The sequence below is a fragment of the Dipodomys ordii genome, unplaced genomic scaffold (assembly GCF_000151885.1).
Source record: "Dipodomys ordii isolate 6190 unplaced genomic scaffold, Dord_2.0 Scaffold48, whole genome shotgun sequence".
In the NCBI taxonomy this organism is placed as follows: domain Eukaryota; kingdom Metazoa; phylum Chordata; class Mammalia; order Rodentia; family Heteromyidae; genus Dipodomys; species Dipodomys ordii.
The window spans coordinates 9840953-9865079 of NW_012267264.1; the positions used below are offsets into that span (position 1 = coordinate 9840953).

At 33.5% G+C, this 24127-nt stretch overlaps 1 protein-coding gene across 3 annotated transcripts in view; it reads left to right on the top strand.

The window, feature by feature from the left end:
• Tfec (transcription factor EC) overlaps positions 1-24127 on the top strand; it is a 49982-nt gene that overhangs the window by 5845 nt on the left and 20010 nt on the right. For 2 of the 3 annotated variants that reach the window (XM_013020059.1, XM_013020060.1), the window contains exons 2-3: positions 17497-17748; positions 20768-20854. In XM_013020059.1, coding sequence (XP_012875513.1) covers positions 17569-17748; positions 20768-20854 — 267 coding nt within the window. In that variant the 5' untranslated portion in view covers positions 17497-17568. The remainder of the gene's footprint in view (positions 1-17496; positions 17749-20767; positions 20855-24127) is intronic. The other variant, XM_013020061.1, reaches the window with a different exon arrangement.

Sequence of the window (24127 nt, forward strand, 5' to 3'; positions counted from 1 at the left end):
GAGACAATTACTGTATAATTGTTTTGGAACCCTAAGTGACAATTTTAAAGGAGAATTAAAGGATTTAGGATATGATAGACCAGTGGTGAATCATTGACTCCTATGATTACCTCATAATATCTTCCTTCAGAGACCCAAGAGATGAGTATTTTTTTTTCTCAAGAAGTTCTAATTTAGCAATGTCAACTTCTTAGCTAGCATAAGCAGAAATGCAAGTTACCATTAACTGTTTTCCATTATGAGTTCTTAGAAACCTGATGTATTAGAATGAATGTAACTTTTTTTAAAGCAAGATGGATATGTTTCAAAAACAATCAGTAATTTGATCTCAGACAGTTTATGTAATTTGACTGTAAGTTAATTTCTCTGACTATAAACTTGATCTTCCTCCTTAGATTTTCATGTTTATTAACGTTTGATATTTCGCAAAACACTTTATTTGAACATTTTTCTCATAATTATGTTGCTTTTGAGCCGGACTCTCTTCACCTGGTCCATGTAAGCCTTCCTTTCTACTCCCTCATTAGGTGATTACCCATATTAGGTCATTCACTAATAAGAACAACCTTGGGAACTCTGAAGGGTTCTTGCATCCATCCATCGTACAGTTAGTGGGGCTCGCATCCTGGTAGGGAAGTAGCTGGCCAACAGGCTCAGGGATTGTCAGGGTGGAGCTGATGTTAAAGTCTAACGGATTGATTTTCAAAATTCACAATCTTAACTGCACATTAGCATTGACATTTGTGAAACTTAAAAAGTTAAGTTACTTTGACCGGTACCCCCAATTGTGTGAAGGAGATTTTTGAAGCTTATCTTCCTTCTGCCAACATGGCGACTTATACTAAAAATAACAAACCACTATTATAGGTGGCATCCGTGTCACCAGACCTCGATTGGTTCTCATTTTTTTTTAAATCTAATTTGAGAATGAGTGAAGAGCCCATTTTCTCCTGCAGGCTCAGCTAGGTAGGCAGTGTTCATAAGAAGTTTGGAACCAGGTTGACTGCCCCCATCTCCCACCATTCTTAGACAGGACCACAGCCTTTTCCCCCCAGTGATAAAGCTAAGGATTAACTCTGAGAGGAGCCTTAGTTGTCAGACTAGTTACTCATAACTTTTGGACTTGTTTTTCTTAAACAATGTAACTTAATAAAAACTCCTATCAAATATATAAACAGGACACCCCTGCTGAAATAGAATGTCTGAGGCTGTATACATGGGGAACTTGGATTGACTGTTTTGATTAATTTGACTGCTCGAGTCAGTCAAAAAGTAATCACCAGTGAAGCTAACCATTCTGACAGATTTTTGGCCCACTAACTGCTTATTTGACTGCCTTGCCTGTCAGGTTGAAGTGGTCAGATTGATTGGAGACAGTGTAATAGAAAAATTTAACTTGGGAGAACGTGGGTGTCTGTAAACCAGAATCTACTTTAAATAACTTTATTTGAAATCTGTACTTATTTTCTTGGGACTGGGGAGAAGTTTGAAAATGACACATTGCAGTATTTGACTTTTCTAGAGTGAGATGTCTTGCTGCTTGTTAGAGTTGGTGATATATTTATAGGCTACAACGTAATCTTATTTTCCCTATGCATGTGTAGATTTCAATAACATTGAAACTTTACCCTAACTTAGAAAGCATTCTAATAAGACCTCATATTCTCATACTTTTCTGAAGGTTTGATGAAAGACACATGACAGCAAATGACTTCTCAAATGATGGGTTACCAATTCAGTTGTTAGCAACTTTTGGTAAGCAGAATGACCTTGTCATTCATATTAGTCCTTCTGAAAAAGGAACAAATTACGTGAGAAAACAGAAACAAAATACCAAATAAAATCTTTGGTACGACATACGAGAATTTGGCTGACATGAACTCAGCTGTTTGTGAAACAACTTTATATTTAACAATCATACTGCTCCTTTAGAAATGTTGTTTTGTAATAAGCTCCAAGATTTGGGCAAGACCAAAATAATATCACACAGAAAGATGAAAAGCATGATTTAGGAGAGATGGAAAGAATGATTTATGCTTATATAACAGTCTTGGATTTTATAGGGAGAATATAACCATATTATTATTTGCTGTAAACATAGCTTTATATAGTCTGGTGTATGTTTGTTGAATACCCTAATGTATTAAAATATTCTGTTATTGTTGGAAAGATTTAGTCATCTGATGGTCCTTAATTTTCTCAAAATTCTAACTTCCCCTGCAAAATATTTTGTAAGTATTCAGGACTTATATTTTATCACACATATCTTTAAAAATAAATGCAATGGAAAGATTTGATGGAAATAAGTGGTAGTATGTCAATAATGATTCTAAAATAATGACATATTTCTTTAAATAGCTCTGAGTTAAAGTCATTTTATGTCTCATTTTATTTTTTTAAAATTATTATTAGTAGAAGGGAAAAAGTTTATTTTAGTGCTTTTCAACTTTATGCTTTCTAGTTATGAGTGTTCTTAGCAACAGAGCTTTTGACCTGAGTGAAATCATTATATCAAATACTTTGAAGAATGCTATAAGAAAACCATCAGAGTATTTATTTAAGTTGAATATGTTCTTTATATTATGGTATCATTAATCATAATATTTGAATGATCATCTTGATCTTTCAAAAAATTTTTTCCATTTAAGACTATGAAAATGTATTGTACAAATTTACCTCTTAGGCAGTGTCTTATTCAGATGCCTGAGCAATAGGTAGTCTCATTAAAAATGCTATCTTGAAAGATAAAACTTTGTTTTAATGATTGCTAATGACTGAGAGCAAAGATTCAGGGAAGAAACCAGTGTGAATCGGAATTCATGCTTTGTTCCAGAGCTCCTTACAGTAGTCTCTCCCTGTAATGTCTAAAGTGTTGTGCAGAGCATAGAGGATAGGGCTTCACAAATCGCTGGCTTGATGTGAAGACTTTGTGAGACAAGGTAGATGGAGCTTCCAAGCAAGGTGCCTGATTCAAAGCAAGCTTTCCTAACAATTGATGCTATTATCATTAAGTTGTTCATTTAATTTTTAACTTTGAACAGAACATCAGGATAATGGTAAAGTTAGGTTGGTTTGATTTTTAACTCCATGTACTAACATAAGTTCTCAAAGCCTGAAGTGGTTAATCAAAAAAATGAAATAAATAAGGGAACAAAATAATGAGATCAAGAAAAGGACCATAAAAGGATTACAAAGGTCAGTGGATATAAAAGTGCTCTGTAAGTAGCAAAATACTATAGAAGTGTATTGTTCATTTTATTTGTTTCTTTGAATTCACTGCCATCTGTCTGCTTTTCCTAGAACCTTCTGGCTATATATTTATATGTTTTTGTTTCAAACAAATTTAGTTTCAGTGCTAAAAAACTTTCACATAATTTGTATCACTGACAGGGAAAATTATTAAATTTTGGAAAGATTCAGAAACTGAACTATTTGTGTAATATGTCACAAGATTTTCTGTTCAGCCTGAAAGAAAGTTGTCAGGCTTAAACTTAAGAAAATGGCCATTATTTTATTCTTGTAAATTCTCTTTAACTAGTAAGGAGAAGATTAATTCTAGGCTGGTTGTTGGTGACTCATGCCTAATAAATCTTTTATGTTAGATTTTTTTTCCCTGACCAAAGCAAGTGATCAATGCTAACAAGCATGAGCACTTATTGCAATGTTGAGTGGTTTCCTTAAATGAGTGAGCAATTAAAAGGAGACATGAAACTGACATAGAAGTTCATGAAGGAAGACGAGGAACATCATGTTACTTAGGAGCTTTCAGACAATATCCTAGATTGCTAGATTGTACACATCTAATCCTAGGTTGTACACAGCTTGTAAGTTTTCAGCTATCTCATGTTCTATATATTTGCTTTGGTCTGATAGAGTCTTCTCATCCTTTGGCTCCTCCACTTTCTCTCACCTTTTGGTCTGGTTGTTTCTACCTTCCATGGCCAGCCTTTAGTCCTTGTCCTAAAGATTCAGTTCTCAGTCATGTGACTTGTCTATAGCTCTTCTATTATATCTGATCATCCATTTTACACACACACATACACACACACACACACACACACACACAACAGGTGCTTTATGTGTGTGTGTATATGTAGTGGAGAAAATACAACTATGGGATTTACATCTTGTTAGCATATAAATCACATTTATATCTCTGGATATGGTTTTCCTGGCATAGAAGGTAAATAGAAGAGAAGGTATCTGGTGTTGAATCTGGCACCTGCAATTCATTTCTCAAATCCTTGCATTCTAGTTTCTCCTTCAGACAGAGATTTGGCACAGAAATGCAAATTCAGGACTCATTAGCATGTAACTGGCATTTCAAATCATAGGAACAGATGAGCTTTTTATTCTGTCCTGTGGAGAAGAGAGGGACAGAGAAGATGCTTTATCTGTGCCCTGAGGTATTCTCACTCCCAATTCACAAAGTCCCTCTAGTTCCTGCAGGGTGACTTCCATTCTCCATACTTCTTGAAAAGGATTCTCCGGAGAATTTCCAGTGACCCATTTATTTCCCAGTCTCTGGCAGTGTCTTCTGCTCTTTCTCTTCTTTCATCTCTGAGGAAGTTGACTTTGATAAGCACTTTTTTTTCCCTTGAAACTCTGTCCTACATTGGTATTGTGATGCTGCACTGTCCTCCTTTTCCTGGTACTTTTTTTTTGAGATTCTTTCAGTTTCTTCCATCCTTAGATGCTGATTGTTCTCAGCGTTCTTCACTCAACCTACTCTTCCTCCAGTTTCAATTCATCATTCTGAATAACTTTCTCTAAGATCCAGTTTCAGTGAACTGTCTACACTGGCCACCAAGTCCCTGACTCTACCTTCACACATTTAGGTGTAGTAGGTCTCCTTCTGGGATGTTTCAGAGGCAGTTTCCTTGACACTGGAAATCAGTAATGAATCCATCATTTCTCTTTCAAAACTTTTGCTTCTAGTTTTATTCCTTGTTTTGTGAAATCTACCTTCTCTACCACTTCCTATTTCATACCATAGCACTGTTTATGAAACTTCCTTTTTATTGTATAACTCAGTTACAGGTCCTAATATTTTTTCTATTAATTCCTTTCTATTATTGGTAACATTTGCCTATTTATTTAAATCTAAATGCTATTGCTCTAGCGAGGGCTCTTTGTATCTCTCCCAGAATATGATTCAAATCCCTATTTATTCTTCTTGTCTCTAATACCATCTTCCAATAACTCAGTCTCCATGTCATTGCCTGGGGATATTTCTGAATGTTAATTGATCATATTGATATCCTACTAAAGGCCTTATTAGGGATTTCAGAACAAAACATAGGGTAATAAACTTACCTGCTTATGAGCTATTTTCTACTTAATTTTACATTTTTATTTCTTTGCACTACAATTCCTTGAGATCAAAATGAAAAGGAGAAAGGAAATACTGCCCTTTGTAACTTCTATTGGAACATTTTAGTAACACTGAAAGATTAAGTTAAGGAATTTGGGGAAGTGATCTTTGCTAGCATTTTCCTCAAGTAACTTCAGCTGTGATTGAGAAATCCCCTACTACCAGCATTTCTAGGCAGGCTGTTTCTTAGAAGTCATCAGCAAAATTCACAATGCTACAAGAAGGAGAAACCCAAACAGAATTAAAGCCTGTATTAGCTTCCTTTCTATTACCAAAAACTTTATGTTTTAAATCCCCAAGGAGTAAAATTTCTTACTGTATAACTCTAATATGTTAAAGTGTGTTGCTCTGAGCTAGAATCAAAATGTTGCCCAGACTTAGTCCTTATCTGGAAGCTCCAAGAGAGTCATCTGCTTCCTGTCTTTTCCAGCTCAAAGTTCCGTATCACATCTACATCTGCTTTCATTAGTAAATCTGTCTCTGTCGGTTCTGTTTCCCTCTTACAAGGACTCTTGAGATTACATTGGATCTACCCAGATAATCCAGAATAATAGCTCCATTTTAAGATCCTTAATTAAACACACCAACACATTTCTTTGTGCAATGTAAAGCTAGACAGAGGTTCTAAGACATCTTTGATGACAAAGACATTAATTTACCTATACAAAGTCACGATATAAACAATTGGAAAAAATTTTAAGAAGGTTAAAATGATAGGCTTGCAAATAGAGTTTTTGTGTTTTCTTTTTAGTTTTCATTGAAAAACATGTTTTCTCCCATTTTTTAAAAAGTCATTTGTGTCCTCAAACAAATATGGAAAAGAGCTAGGAAAGTAATTATAATAAAATAATTTTTGTATATTTCAAAACTATGATAATTACTTTTGAAAATTTTCAGAGAATGTATTTATCCACTATAAGTTATTTTGACAACTTCTCATATCCATTTGTTTATGGCTGATATTTATTCCCAACTAAATGAAATTTAAGGAGACTGAAGTATAATGATCATAGTATTTACTTAGAATAAACCAGGCTGAAACTAAAATTATTTTCATGCTTCCTCGTTTCCCTCCTTTCCACTTGCCCTTGGTGTCTCGTAAAATGGAGTAATATCAGCAAAGCATTAAAAAAAAAAAAAGAAACAGAAAAAAAAAGCTAAGATTTTTTTTCCTGGAGGGAGTGATGGGTCCCAAACACTGTGCTTTTATGATACAGTTTTAGAAACTAACGTGGATAAAAACAACTTAAAGAATGCGAAGAGTTACTATGCTGTAGTGGCAGATTTTAATTTCAGCATGGTTGCCTCTGTGTGAAAAGAAAACAAATCTTGCAGCATGTGGTGGCTATAAGACGGATAATGCGAAACAGGAAATAAACAAAAGCCTAATCATGAATGAAACAAGTTCCATTAATATGGAGAAAGCAACTCCAACAGCTTTTCTGTAAGAGAGAAGCATAGGTTAACTCATGTTTCCATGTATCTATAGGTCATGCTTTTTATCTTATAAAACAAGTAACAAAACTTGCAGTTGATAAAATTCCTGCTCACAACCAGAAGATGAGAAATTAAGTATATATGTTGCTTGTATGTTTATGAGCAGGCCTAATAACCTGCATGTATGTCAGTTTCTTTGAAGAAAGCATAAGGGGAGTGTGTATGTAAACCGCTTGAATACTTTTATTCAGCTTCTGAATATGACTACTATTATTTTGCATTCTGGAGCTTTCATCTATCCCATAATGTCCTGAATTAATGTTTCAAAAAATTTTATAGCCATAAAAAATTTAAAGCAGAAGTACATTTCTTTGATTCTAAGGAATTGTTCTTCAGTTACCAGGGGAAGATAAAACTATGACAACTATGTCACAGAGGTCTTTCTTTTTTGAAATTCCTAAGGAATTTGATGAATGTAGATACTGTAATGACAAGTATACTTAAAATATGGAAAGGCAAAATCAATTATGTTTAGAAGTTAAGTAAAATAAAGACAGGATCAGTTTTATGCTTTTCTCAGAAATACCAGTGAGGTCTACAAGAATTGAGTGATAGAAATGTGCTTTTGAAACGAAACCATTTTCTGCAGTTTGTCAATCAAAATGAATAATCTTGAAGTCTCACTTTCAATTAGATTATTTTAATATTTAACTACCTAAAATGCCCCAATCATATTCTGTAGAAAATGGTTAGACTAGAATACTGCAGTTCTAATGATGACATGTTATTATGATAGAAATGACTTCATTAATTGATGATCATATATCAACCCATAAAGGAAGTAGATAAAAGATAATAAAAGTTTTCAAGTCAAAGAAGGTATACTGTTTGGGAATTTTTCAAGGATAAATCTTTGAAATCTTTTTTTATTATTATAAATATATGTAACTTTCTTTGTTAAATATCCTTTATAAGATCTGACCAGGCTGTAACCATACTGATATTATCCCAAATCCAAACATTAGGAAAATGATTACTATAGTGCATTTGTAATAGAAAAATATCAAAAACTGAAAACATAATAGGGTTTGAATATTTATCACAGTTCCTATTTTTGTGGCTTTAGGTCTGTTTTGGAACATGCAGACTTAAAGAAAATTACACTGGTAACTTCCTAAGATATTTGAAAATCTGATGTTTTACTGAAGTCAGTCCTGTTTCTCTTTTCTTCTTCATATAATTCAACCAGTATCAAGATGGTATACTGAGACAATATGCAAGAATTCTGTATTAACTTTCAAGTTAAACAGTATGGTATAAACCATAACCTAAGCACATTAGTTGATTTAAGAAGCAAAATATCTTTTAGCTTTATAAATCTTAAAAAAATTGTTGGTGTTAAAGATCCAATGCAATCAGATAAATCATTTGAATTGACCATTTTTAACACTTTACTAAGTCTAGCTTAAGTAACTGACATGTATTTCCAAATTATCTAATTTAATTCTAAATACAGCTGTTGTTAATAACATTAAAATAAAATGTTGTTATACCTGAATGATATATTAAAAAAATGAAGAACATGTTTTTTCTTTTTGCAATGTATTTGTCCAATGGGGAAGGATAATTTTTCATTTCATTATATATCCAAGAGATTTGAAGTTTGCTTTGTGATATCATATATTTCATAAAATAGTAATTAACTCCCTTTGTACTGAAGTCTATCAGAAGTATTTATTCACTTACTCTCTTTTAATAGGTAGGGCCTTACTATATTGCACAAGATGGCCTGGATCTCCTGGGCTTGGGTGATTCTGCTCCAACCTTCCTAGTGCTGAGACTGCAGGTCTGGGATGTAAATCTTTACTTGTGCTTAAGTATTAAAAAGTAATTGTGTAGCTTCAATGAAGTTTTTATTGCCTTGTGAGGTTTTTATGGTATCATGAGGTTAAGTAAGATAACACATATGAAGCATAGTTCCCATCCCACATTTCACTCAGTCAAAAAGTAATGACAAAAAATGCTATCCAGAAGCCTCGGGTTAGGTGTTTTTCATAACTCGCAGTGTTTCAGGTTCATATTATCTGTACATTTTGATATCCCCTAGGATTTCAAGACAGCGCTCTACAGTCCAAAACATTAATACAGCTACAGCGAAGTCTATGGGCATTTATTCTAACTCTGGGATAAAAATAAATGGTATTAGTTGCCTCACTTCATTTCATACATGATGTTTGTTAGCAAGTGGGATCACACTGACTTGTTTATTTTATTTTATTTTATTTATTTTTTTTACAACTTTTTGGGTTTTGAAATAGTAGGTAATGGGTTAAAGGCTGGTAACATGAGAGTTGTAATATAGGTGAACTAAGATAATCAGTTTGTAATTATGCCAAAGCCTTGAATGCAGAATTTTGGAAACAGAGAAAACATATTTATTTCTTAGGGGGTCTTACCTTAGGGTGTAAGGCATGAAAAATTCAAATAAACATTCTGTAAAATGTGCAAAGAAAAATGTGCAAAGAAATGTACTAAACGTTTTATAATAGATTTTTCCATTATGTAATTAGAAGATGGGTGTCTAGCTTGTTCAGTTCTAAGCCGTTTCATCTTCTGATCATGTTCTCATCATCCTTGTATGTTCATCTCATCAGTCATTACCCTTTTGAATGTAATGGAAACGATATCCTTTATATAGCTCAGAAATTATAGTTAGGTTCAAGACTTCTATATTTACCTATTTCACATCCCCTCCTAGATGCTTTCAAAGTATCAATTCATGAGTTTGTGATTCTCTGTCCTATCACAACCTTATCATCACAATGAAACTACTGTCGTTCCCTAATCCATTTCTAAGCATCTCTTCAACCCACCTCTTTTGTCTACATGATCATGTCACCCTAATCACATGGCTTTTTTTGAACAGCTCTCTTGATGAAGATTAATTTACCTCTCAAAATTCATTTGACTGAACTTCTATTGATCCTCCCTGTGATAAAGCAAATAAGAAACATTTAAATACTGAGAATGTTGCTGATGTTGTTTCTACTGGCCTCTGGAGTCTCAAATCTCTCTCCTCTGTTCTATTATCTCCTTTCAGTGTATTTTTCTTACTTTGCTTCCTCCCATGCCATGATTTCTGCACATGATGCCGCATCCCTCTGACCATCTTTCTCCTACTCTTCTTTTCATTGCTTTATATTTATTAGCAGATCTAGTTCTCTCATCTTCCTCAGGGAACTCTTCCTTCATCTCTGCCTAGATGCTTTCCTTTTCCAACATGTTATGTTTATGTTCCTTTCTTATCACAATAAAGACTTGAAGGTACATATATATATATATGTATATATATATATACATATATATAAATCATTTGTATGATTGCTTGATCAAAACTTATCTTTTCTATCTGCCATAAACTACATGACCATACTTGACTTGGTACCCATTGTAACCCATTACATGCCTATCATACATAGTCAAAGTCGCATTTGTTGAAAAGGACAAATCAGCAAAATTGATAGCAGAAAGTCACATTTATTAGGATGTCCTGTTCATATTTTATCTAGGTCATTCTGCTTGACTTTATGAAACATTTTACTTTCATAAGACTTGTCACATTGTATTATAATTATATGTTTAAATATTGATTCTCCCCTAATAGGCTGTGAACTCTTTGAAGAATGTGTTATGTGTGTTGTGTTATCATTATATCCCCAAAGCCTATTATAGTAGCATAAAACCTGATGTTGTGTAGCCATACAAGTTATCTACATACTTGAGAGGGAAAGTTGCTGAGCGATAGAGCATTTGTCTAGAAAATATGTAGGAAACCCTGGATTCTATTCCCCACACTCAAAAAATATATAGAGAATTACATAGTCTTTCAAATGTATACCACATATATTTCAAAGAAGCATGACTTAAATGTTCTGAATGTTTTTTCAGTTATTGATGTGGCCAGTTGACTATAATGTAAATGAATACAAGATTTGATTCTTTTTGTTACTATCTAAGAAATTTCACATACACAGACTTTAAAATGAAGTTGGACTAAAAGCACATTAGTTGCTAATATTTGTTCTCTTTCTTTTCCATGATGCACAGTGGTATCAAGAAACTAATATAAACAAAATGAATAAGCACATATGATTGGAGCTAAAAGAGTTGTAAGAGAGGCACTATATTTTATATACTAAAAGCAACTCCTTATCAAATGCAATGATTTTTACCAGTAGAGCAGAACTGAATTAGGAAAACTATGCTTAATAATATCCATGTCTTTCTAAAGTATTTTAAATGTGGACCTCTCCTTAAAGACACACCACTGGAATTATCCAAACTCAAATGATTGGGACTGAAGAAATATGTTACAATCACATTTTATATCATTATCTCTTAAATAGCTTTAGATTATATAATACTCAACTGAAATACGCTGACAGTTATTCAGAAATCTAAGTAAAACTTTTGATGAACTGAGTCCTACTTTAGTTCAGCAGTTATATCTCAATCAGACAAGCTGGACTGTATAATTTTAGGTTTAGTCAAGATGAGATTTATGGGTATATCATATCCACAGACTTCTGTGAGGAAAGTAAGATTTGAAGAAATGAGTTATTAATCTTTACTGCATAATATTACAAATGTCATGTGGCTTTTATGAGTTGGTACGTAGGAGGGAGTAGATTCATAAACCCCCCAAAATAGATTTCCTTTTATATACCTCTGGTATCAAGAACATAATTAATGGTTACCTATTACTCACTTGTGAAGCTCAATTCTTTTCTTCATTTATTAATTTCAAGTTTAGTATAAAATTAACAAAATTAAATAAGGGCTGTCACACTGGAGTGAACAGAATTGGCTATTATACTTTCTGATATGTGTGAAGACACACGTGCATATGTGTGCTTATGTGGTTTATTTACTATCATCAAGTAATATATTTGCTGTATTTATTAAATATGTGGCTGAAGGTATTGTGTTCATTTTCCTACTGGTGTCTAAGGAAGTCTTTTCCTACTGATGATCGAGACAATTACTTGTGTAATGTTTGCTATGATTTTTAGCATTGAGTGTCTAAAGACCAGTTCCAAGCAGTTGATTCATCTCCTCCCAGCTTCTTTGCCCTCAGTTTAGATAAGTGGTCTCTGGGTGGATAGTGACACATGGGTTACAACCTTGCTTTCTGGAGAGGAATAACTTTCCCTTGGGACTGACTTTATCAAAAAGAAAGCTCTCATTAAACGTTTGCTGAGTGAATGTTGAAAGAATTAGCTGAGAGCTGTTATCTCAGGATTTTTCTATTAAAAAAGATAACACTTTTTAAAAAGCTCTAATAAATATATTTACATGTGAATTATAATTTAAAACACATATGTATAGAAATATTTGAAGTATGATACAAGTAGACAGAGTCATTGAACTGGTTGGTGGAGTCCTTCAATGCTTTTTTTTTTTTAACAGCTACTCCTTTTTCTCTTAATCCCTTATAACTTGTATTTTCCTTGCTATCCCCATAATATGCTATAAAACTCATTTAAGGTCTGCATCATATAGAACATTGAATAGTAAATTGAAAGAAGGAATGTATTTATCTTGGAGAATAATTTGAATACTACTGTATAAAAATACACATCTTTCCATGTGAGGACAGAGGGAACCCTTCCAGCCTGTATATCTTGTCTGTTCTGCATTGATCTATAGCTCTTTGCTTACCAAGGGATTTTGTGTCCAAATGCAAATACTGTATGTAACTAGGTAGTATTTATTTGATTTTTAATTACTTTCTAACTAAATGTTTTGTGAATCGTATTATCACCCTCAAAGAGTAATCTAGACTCTAGAATTTAAAACCCATACACCCTAAGAATCATTTTTAGTGCCACTTCAACTGCTATTATCAGAAATCATTTATGACTTCCTCCCATTCACAGGCTCTCAAGAATTCCTGTGTTGATTACTCTCAAAACAGAAATAGAAAAATGGAAAAGAAAATGAAATCTCAGATGCATGTACTTTATAGTCCAGGGGATATTCTCTAATGTTGCCTTTAAATTGGAGATGCCTTTTTACTTCTGCCTGATAAAATTTCCCTGTAACTTGTTGGACTTAAAGGAATCCCTGTGATTCTAGTTATTCTTAGGTACTTTGGTTTGCTCAGTAAGCATATTACCTCTGGTTCTCCTAATGGATCTAAGCATCTTTTTTCCCCCCCAAAGATATTGGTAAATGTGTTTAAGAAATCTGCCTGCAGTGGTACTGTAATTGAACATCCAGAATATGGAAACAATTCAGCTGCAAATTGTCCTGCCTCTACTGGGTAGAGACAGGACTGCTGGGGATGATCAGCTTTAAGTTCTGTGGCTTATGAAAGCTTAAGTGAGGATTTGCTTTCAACAAGTACAGCTTCTCTTCTGCCCCTTGTCACGAGTTTAAAAAAGCTCATACCTTGTATAATGTAACCGTAGGCTTCCACTTTTTACTGAAGGTAATGTAACTCCTTCATGCAACAAATAGAAAGGAGTCAGGAAAGATTTTGCAAAACTAGCTTCCAAAATGGCTCTATGGTTTTCCATTACTACCAACTATGAATAAAAATCTCCATTGCTATGTATACTTGCTATATACATTGCTATGTGTATGTTAATGTTTTAGATTTTGGTATTCTGACATTAGTATCCTCTTGCTTTAATGTTCGTTTTCATGATGACATATGATGTGGAGCATCTTTTTGTGTGCTTATTTGTCAACTGGATATATTTCCTGATCTGATATCTGTAAGGTCTTTGGCTAATTTTTCAGTGATGTTATTTTCTTTGTATTGTTGAACGTCACTTTCTTTTTAATAGGTTGAATATTTCATTACTCTGTATGTCTTTTGCAAATATTTTTGCCTGATGTGGCTTTTTATTGTCTTCATAGTACCAGGCAGGAAAATTTAATTTTAAAGAAATCCAGCTTATCACATTTTTTTTGTATCTAGGAAATTGGCAGCATGAATGAACTCATCTAGATATTCTCCTATGTTAATTTCTAGGAGGTTTTATATTTTTCATATAAGTCTGTGATGTATTTTGAGTTAATTTTTGTGAAGGTTGTAAAGTATGTAACTGGGCTCATTTTTGACAGCTACTATCAAATCACTGTTAAGTGTCATTATTTTGATTTATAGGTAATGCAAATGCCTTTTAATAACAAAATAATCCCAAGTTCTTCCTCTTGTTCCTGTATCAAATTGCTTACATTTACTTATTCATGGGCATACACAAGCCTATATGTGTGTGTGTGTGTGTGTGTACATGTATGTATGTGTATACACATAAGTTTATGTATATGTATTAAACATACTATATATAGATAAGCATAAATTTATGTATGCCAATATAAACAATAATAATTACTATCATATTGTTATGGTTCTAAAACAAAATGTTATGCTGTATCAATTAAAACTAAGAAAAATTTAAAAAGTTATTTTACCTTCTCTTATTCATTCTTTAATGCTTTTCTTTATGTAGGTCTGAGTTTTTAAAAATCAGTATGTACTATTACGTTAAAGAACTTCTTTGAACATTTATTTGCATGGTGAGTTGAGTGATAAAAATATTTAAAACATTAAAAATATCCTAATAGTTCACTTTTGGCAAAAATTTTTACAGAGTACAATATTCTAAATGAAGGTCATTTTTACTTCTTCAGATTTTTAAGCATTTCATTTCATTTCCTTCCTAGTTGCATGTTTTCTGAGAAAAAGTCAGACAATTCTTATCTTGGCTCTTTTGCAGGTGAAATGATAGTTTTCTTTGACTTTTTGTAGTTTGAATATGATTATCACTGGGCATGGATATTTGCTTCTTTCTTCCTTTCTTTTTTTGTTTCTTTTCCTTTCCTCCCTTTTCTTGTTATACTTTTTTGAGGTTTCTAGATCCATGGTTTGATGTCTGATAATTGTTTTGAAAAATTGTAATTACTATTTCAAATGTTACTTTTTTTCTTGCTTTGTAATCCTCCGGTATTTTCATTATGTAAATGTGTAGTTATTCCGCAGTACTTGAATATTCTCGGCATAATAATCTTTTATTTTTCCTTGTATTTTTTTTAACCTTTCTATTAAGGAGTCTTTCGATTGAGGTAGTCATTCCTTAGTCCTGTCTACTAATAAATATGAAAGAAGTTCCTCATTGCTGTAGCAATAATTTGATTTCTAGTACATCTTGTTTTTATTCTTAAATGTTTCTATTGCCCTTCTTTTATGTGAGCTATTCATATATTCATACACACCTGTGGCAGAGTAACTACAGTTGTTTTAATCCAGTCTGATGAGTCTAAATTTGCTTGCCATAAATGGATTCTGATTGTGATTCTGTGTCTTCAGATTGTGCTTTATCTTTTAAATAAGCTCTTTAATTTTTTTTGATGACCATATATGATGTCCTATGCTTAAAGATTAAACAAAAAGGCATATGCAAATTTGTCATAATTCATACTGTTGTGGTTGCCTGTATTGCTAGAGTGATTGATAGTAATACTACGTAATAGGTTATAAACTCTTAGAACTCAGGGATCATATCTCTAACTTCTCTTGAACTCTTGATATAACACTTGAGTAAATGCTCTAATAATAGATGCTTATAGAAGTTAATGGATGAAGAGTGAAAAATGAATTAGATATGAATATTATAAATTCTGATTCAGCATGCTTTCCTTCAGATCTGAGATATTTTGTTTGTCAGTATACATTGTGCTTTAGTGCAGAGTTTCATACTGCAAGATCACTACACTTGTGAAACTGAAAATGGTATTTATAATGTATGTTTTGTAAATGTACACAGATTTAGAGGGATTAACTTAAAACTGTAGGATAATCTAAATAGCTACCCTTAAGAAATTACCAGCAGCAATTTAATGAAATGTTATTTTACAACTTTAAAGCTCACAGCAATATAATTAGTAATATGTGTAATCTTTATTACCAATCTTAATCTTTTTTATATGACTGAAAAATTATTTTATGGTAGTACAATTAAAATAATGCTGAAAATGTCAGCGTAACAGAATTAAACTAAAGTAACTACTACAATATTGTACCCTAAACCAGCTAATTTAAATGCAAAATACTTTGTAAGGGCTATTTATCTGAGCTAATGTATGTTAAGGGATTTAAGGAGTAGTTTGTGTAACTGAAATAAAAAGAAAAATAAGCACTGTACAGCAATCTTTGCTATTGTTTAACATGAGGGAAATATTAAGTAGGTTTATATATGGGCCACTTGAGGAAAATGTATTAGAAGCTACATCACAGCTTAGTAAATAAAAAGTCAACTGGCAGGCAATACTGGATTCATAAGTTTTTAAAGGGAAAGCTTGAGATGCTGAACATTGCCCTTTTACAAATAATGGGTTAACAATAACCATGATAGCTAGACCGAAGTTGCTCAGAATTTAAAGGTATGTTTTGTTGAAGATATTCACAGCTGTTTACTTGTCAATGCCAAAGGAATTTCTTCTGAATATTTCCATCTGTCAATCCACAATAAAAAAACTCCGCGATGTCTTATATATAAGTTTATCTGATTTGGGGAAGGGAAGGGGAGACACAGAAAGGGTGAGACAAAGGGTGAACCAGTTCAGCAGTAAACTATTCAACTTGGGGGGAAGGAAGGGAAGTCGGGAAGGGAAAAACTGGGAAAGAAGGAAGGAATGAGGGACATTGTTCAAAAAGAATGTACTCTTTACCTGACTTATGTAACTGTAACCTGTTTGTATATCACCTTTACAATAAAAATCTCAAACTTGGGCTGGGAAGGTGGCTCAGTGGTACAGCGCTTGCCTTGCATGCCAGAGGCCCTGGGTTCAATTCCTCAGCACCACATAAGCAAAAAAGAAAAAAAAGCCGGAAGTGGCTCTGTGGCTCAAGTGGTAGAGCGCTAGCCTTGAGCTGAAGAGCTGAGGGACAGCGTCCAGGCCCAGAGTTCAGGCCCCACGACTGGACCCCCCCCCAAAAAAAAATCTCAAACTTATACCAATTTATAGCTACAATGCATACTATAGGGAAGAGTAAAATAACCTTTTTACAATATAAAACTGGACTTAGTATGGAAATTTGGGAAAATACTGAAAAGTTGAAAAAAAAACTAGCTAGATTTGTCATAGCACACTGTCACACATAGTACATCAGAGTTAACATCTAGTATATAATCTTTATAATATAATATATTATATTATTTGTACATGATATATTTATATAATATGCTATAATCCTTACATATAATAGTATATGATAGTAATTTTTAATATTCTTGATAAGTTTTTATGTTTCACAAAATATTTAAATGTAATTTAATGGAACCTAAGGAATATATATGATATCAATTGCACTCAAATTATTGATTTCACTACATTTTCCTTGTTTGAAGCTTTCCTTTTCTAGGACTCTCAAGATATTGTTGTTGCTTATATATTATTTTCTAATTTGCTCTTACAAGCTGGATAAAATCGAAGATTTAATAGCCTTTTTCTTCCTAAAACTAAAACCCATTAAAATTGCACATAACAACAGAAACATAGATATTAATGTGAAAAAATGTAGACATTACTATGGGGTTATGGAGGTAATTCAAGTTCTGGAAGGAGAATGATAGACTCGATGATTCTTCAATTTGCTGGTTCTGATTTTGTAGGTCCCAGCACACTTGGAAAGTTCCACAAAGCCTCAACTGCAGAAGACCCAGCTACCGCAAGGACCGCCCTTTATGACCCTTGACCACCAGATCATCAGCCAGACACTCAGACGATCCCACTCTCCTTCAACAAGCTGTGTGCTTTGGACACAGTATGGACACCCAAGCCCAGATAGAGACGCTGGCCTCACAGGAACTCCACTCACCAAATTACTAACTCTGGGGAAAGACAATGGCAGTGTGGAATGGCGTGTAAGTCTAATTGCTGGTTCTAAAGCTCTAGCTTTAAAACAGAACAGAACAAAACAAAACAAACCCCCAAATGGAAGTCGATGTTCACTGTAAAACCGTTTTACAGTGATCATCTCAAATATATGTTAACAAAAGGAACGTTTTAACGAATTAACCATATCACCTTGTTATGAATAATACGTTATAATTCATTCTTCAATACACTCTTCAATTAAGTATCAGTGACAATCAAAATAAGCACTAACAGCGGTGTGCTGGTGGCTCATGCCTATAATCCCATTTACTCAGGAAGCCAAGAGTGGAAGAAGCATGGTTCTAGGTGAGCCTAGCAGAAAAGTTAGTGAAGCCTTATCTTCAAACTAATCAGCATAAAATTGGGCTGGAAGTGTAGCTCATGGGATAGACTGCCAGCCAAGCAAGCAAGGTCAAACCACAGTCCTATCAAACAGTACTGCACTAACAGTAATATCTGTTTACAAATTTAAATTCTAATTGTACAGGTTTTCTGAATAACTTTGGTAATTGGAGAACTTATCCATAATTTTAGTATCTTAAGCACAAAACTGGTGGAAATTATTTAAATAACAACACTTTTGTGTTCTAAAATATTCATTAGAATAAAATGAACCATCTTATTGCACTTAATGTTTCATGAATTTTTTCAGAATCTTTTTTTTTTTTAGTGCTTGATTTCATTTCATTAATTTATTTTGACCATGGTGGGGCTGAAATTCAGGGCCTTGTCTATGTTAGGGAAATCATGAGCTACATCCCTGGGTCTTTATATGTATTGATTTCTATCTTCAAATTCTTACCTATGATCTAGTAAAACACAGGCAATTAATGGACAGAGAATACTAAATCAGTTAGAATGTTGATATTTACTTAGTTTATTTTTATTGTGACTTGTATTTCAGTAAACCTTCAAAAATACTGATGTATTAATAGTGTCACGAAACAACAAGAATCTGGAAAAAGATGTGATATTCATGTTTAGACAAACTATACTGTCTCTATTTTCCATTTGAGTAGTGCTCAGAATCCTATTATTTGAAACCAAATGATAGAAGAAAACAATCATACAGTAGGACTCTCAGAAATCTAAACAAAATGTAGATTCCTACTTGTACATTTACTTAAACTTTTCAATAGTAGATATAAAGATCTTTCAAAAACTGGGATATAGAACCAGCATTTCTATTCACTCAGTGAGGAGCATAAAAGATATGTAGGATGAAAATCATCTCCACAGTAAATATGTGATATGATTTTCATCTCCACAGTAAATATTAGAATTATAGCCAATATGACTCATAACCACCACTTTCAAAGTTCATTTTCTTGTTTGGAAGATCAGTTTTTAAGGGAAAAATTCTGAATCTCAAAGCATATGACTATACCAATCAATTTAGATAAAATCCAGAAAATGACCTTATCACAAAGTTTTTTTTTAACATGGATAAACGATATATATATATATATACACACACACACATATATATGTACATATATATTTTAATTTAACCCCTAAACTATTTTCCCTTGTGACTGTCTGAATTAAGTGATAATTTCTGAGATTTATATCAGTACTTATATCACATTGATAACAGACATATAATGACATTTTCATGGCATATGTTACATTTCAAATGTTGAATTAAATAAGTTTTTCTTTTGCTCTTTAGCTTGTTAATTACTCGATGAAAACACTGTATCTTATTCCTATCTATATATCTAAATTTTCATATTAACTTCTGGCCAATAATATAATCAGTGGGTATATTTGGTGAATATGGAAGTCATAAGTTCTATGAGCCTTGTCCTTGGGTTCTACTGTCTGTGGTCTATTTCCTTAGTAGAATTTGAGCTTCATGAGGCAGGAATTTATATTAGTAGCATTTTGATTTATGTACAAATCATCTTTGGGATTTTTTTTTTTTTTTTGCCTATCCTGGGGCTTGAACTCTGTGCCTGGGTTGTTGTCTCTGAGCTCTTTGTCTCAAGGCAAGCACTCTATCACTTGAGCCACAGTGCCACTTCTAGTTTTCTGGTGGTTAATTAGAAATAAGAGTCTCACAGACTTTCTTGCCTGGGTGGCTTTGAACTGTGATCCTCATTTTTCAGCCTCCTGTGTAGCTAGGATTACAGGCATGAGCCATCAGTACCTAGCATTGGGAAATGTTTTAGTAGTGGTGTCTCAACATTTGATTCAAGTTGGCCAATGATTTTTCTTAGAAAATAATATTAATGAAATCTCAAGATCTTCTTCAGGGCCTAGAGTGTGTGGTTTAAGTGGCACAGTGCTTGCCTAGCAAGTGCGAGGTCCTAAGTTCAAGCCCTGGTACCAGCATAATAAATAAATGAAACTAATAAGCTTTCATAATATTCGCCAGTTTTAAATTTTTGTCAACTATAATCTAACCGATGGCATTTAGATATCTACGTGTAAGAGTCAATTGAAGGCTGGGAAGGTGGCTCAGTGGTAGAGTGCTTGCCTTGCATGCTTGAGGCCCTGGGTTTGATTCCTCAGCACTACATAAGCAGAAAAAGCCAGAAGTGGTGCTGTGGGTCAAGTGGTAGAGTGCTAGCCTTGAGCTGAAGAGCTGAGGAACAGTGCCCAGGCCCAGAGTTCAGGCTCCACAACTGATCAAGAAAAAAAAAGTCAATTGAATTTTTTTTATTACTGATTTTTAAGGAGTCTCCCCTCTACATCCTAGATCTGTTGGCTCTGGCATGAAATATTTCCTGGAAAGTTGTATATTTGTGTAGGTCCCTCTTTCCAAGGGTGTAGCCCAGCTATCATCTGGAAGCAAATGCAACAAACAGCAACAGAACAGTTTCAAGATGATCTCACTTTTAGTGATGAAATATTCTAGGCTTTGATATACATAACCAAAAAAAAAAGATTTAAATAGCCAAAACAACTTTTCGAGTTTTCTAGGATTGCCCTTTGTAATCTCAGTCTGAAGCTCCTCTTTAACCATTATTTACAATCTTCTAAATATATTATATTTTGTAGGTGGAGGATGTTATTGAGGATATAATCGGCATGGAATCAAATTTTGAAGAGAAAGGAACAAACTCTTCTCTGCTAATGCAAAGAACAGTAAGTGTTTCTACACCCAAGGAAGTCAGTAAACTTAAAATGAATATTAGAATCTACTGATTAAAATAAAGAACTTTCATTTGATTAGTAAATGGTAATTTATACTGCACTTTTGAAACAGACATGAAATAATAGGTAAATATTGGGAAATGCTTTTTGTTGATGTCAAAAAATCAAACAGTATAACTAAGAATATTATAAGATTATTTATCTATATGTAGGTGTGTATGTATGCATGCATATGTATGCATGCAGGTATGTGTGTATCATATGTATATCAGTCATCTATCATCTAACTAACTGTCTATCATCTCTCTGTGTCTCTGTCTAATCTTTATGAACATACAACCAATTATATGTCTAATTTTCAATAGTATTTTCTAGGAGCAATTCAGTCTTCTTCATATTCCTATTTATAGCATTGTGTGTATTCAAACAGCTTCATGAGGTTGTGACTCAGCTTCGATTATTTCACCATTATTAGGAGGTACAAAATTCAGAGGCTGTATCTTTGAAGAGCACAGAAATGTTAATAACACTAAACCATATAAATTTATCTCTGAGACAAGAACCAGGGTTTAAGGATGAGTGGAAAGGATTACAATAGGACACATCCTACTTTAAAGGATATGGAAAGTCTTCTGGGTTGAAATGAACACAAATTCCTAGAATACTATTCAATAAAGGAGTGGTATCGTATTTCCTGTTTGATCACTGTTGCTTTCTCATTGTTCATGTGTTGACCAAAGAAAATATTCTTAAAAGGCGTACATCTTCTTTCCACATATTACATGGTTAGCGTTGGCTTGTTTGTGGGGTGAAGACCTTATAAAGAACATAAACCTATGAAATATGTGAATTGAATTGCTTCTTTAAGTTTGTATTTAAGGAAAGACTTTATTTTAAATATTTGAGACAGATGGGTTCATTAGTTCATAGTTGGCTAGACTGTACTAAGATGAATGCCTTAAATTTAATGCCCTCAGTTCTGGTAGCAGCAGGAAGGGGGAAGGAAAAACCAGTATGAATATGATCTAAGTAGTTGATTTGCATGTGAGAAAAATCAAATAATGAAACTTGAAATTGTTTTACAACTGAGTGATAGAAGAGTAAGTTTGATGAAGGCACATTATAAGTATATGTCAAAGTGTTACAATGACCCTTCTCCTGCTCTCTCCTTCCCCCATGGTTTGTATGACTAATATAAGAATGAGGTGGCAACTCCTTCTTCCCTTTCTTCTTCTAATTTCAAATGGCATAGTTACATAAAAAGCAATTCTCTACATTAATATTTTATCAACGCTAATTTCTTCTTGTCTAATATCACAGCGTGAAGATAATATTTTCTTCACTAGTATTTAACTCCTATGTTTGAGGGAATGATATTAATTTCCTGCCATCTTGTCTTCCTTGCATGTGGTACTTACTTCATTGAAATGATATATTGAAGCAGTCTTTGTCTAATTGAAATATTAACATTATTTGTCAAATTTTATCTACTTTGTGTGTGTGTGTGTGTGTCTGTGGTGTGTGTGTGTGTGTGTGTGCGTGCACATACATGCATGCCAGTACTGTGGTTTTAAATTAGGCACTTTTGGTTGCTAATCAAGTACTCTACCACTTGAGCTATGCCTTCAGACCTTTTGCTTTGCCAGGTAGGGTCTTGCTTTTGCCCCAAATCATCCTCAACTTTTAATCCTCCCACTTCTGCTGTCCACATAGCTGAGATCACAAGCTTGAACCAACAGGCCCTGCTTGTTTGTTGTGGTGGAGTCTCCTTAACATTTTTCTTTTTCTTTTTGGCCTGTGTTGGTCTGAAACCCTAATCCTTGGGATCTCCAGCTTCTGACTAACTGAGCATTTTTTGCCACTCCTTGCTACCTTACTTATTTGTTAAAGGCTTTGTAGAAAAGCCTACTCAGTACAAATACATGGCAATGACTCTGGGGAAATTTGTTTTTACAGAAGGTCCTTTTATAAAATATATACTATTAGCAAATCTGTATTAATGGTCATTTGAGTGAGACAGGGCATTACTTTTGGAAAACTTTACAAGTAGGGAGGGAGATGGTGTGGGTATGGGTATTAGGGTTAAGTCTAAACCTAGCAAATCATCTAACTGGTTTTGTGTTGTTTCTTATTTCTGCATGACAAGAGCAATTAAAATGCTGATCAGTGAGATGGTTTAAATTTATATGCTAGAAGGCTAATGTACATATTTTAAGCATATATTTTAAATGTTAGAGAGTTGTTTTGGAGCTCATATTAAGGAGAAATCATGTTAAATTGAAAATTGGAGGATATGTTTAGGAAGAGAATGTTTCAAATCTCATCATGAAATATTCTCAAGATTGCATCAAGTGAAGGGAACAATACAAGTCAAGAAGTGAGAAAAAAGAATGTATAAGAAGAGCTGGAAAAATAGGAATAGCAAACAGAGGATTTTTATAGCTCATGGAGGCAAAAATAAACACTTGTTTGATTCAGAGGGATGATTTTAGTAAGTGTCCTAGCTAGTGAACTTTGGTTCACTGGTGGTACAAACTAATTAATCAGGTAAGGAATTTATTGGCTCATACCATCTAAAAACCCTAAGTAATATGATATGTGATAATCCTTTCACAATTTTCCTCCTTTTCCTTCTGTACTGCCTTTATTTATTTCAAAACTTGTATACACATATATGTGTATATATATACACACATTTGTTTCTAGATAACTTAGTTTTTCATTTTAGACATCCACTAGCTTATAAGAAAGCAAAATAAAAGTTTTTTAAGTTCATTACTCTAATGATTAGCTCGTTACTTCATTACTGGTTTGGCTTTTTTGTTCTCTACCATTTAAATCACGCCTCCAGCCCTGTTTTTGCTGACTGTGTTTGATATAGAGTCTTGTATACATTTCTGCCTGGATTGGCCTCAAACGTTGACCGTCTCATTCTCAGCCTTCTAGGTAGCTAGAATAACAGGTATGAGCCACCATCACCCAACCTAAAAGGGCTTTTAAAACCAATGAATTCAAACACCACTAGTAAATTCTCCATCCTCATTTGACTTGGCTTTTCAGTGGCATTTGATATGGATGATTACTCCTTTCTTGAAATATTACCTGAGATGCTGCGCAGGTATCATATTATCTTTTATTTTCCCACGCATCCCACTCATTTTTTCTCCTTTAACAGATGTCTAAATGCTATGTGTTCCAATGTTCAGTCTTCAGCTAGCTTTTTTCATATGTCTGCACATATTTTATGGGTGATAATCAACCCAT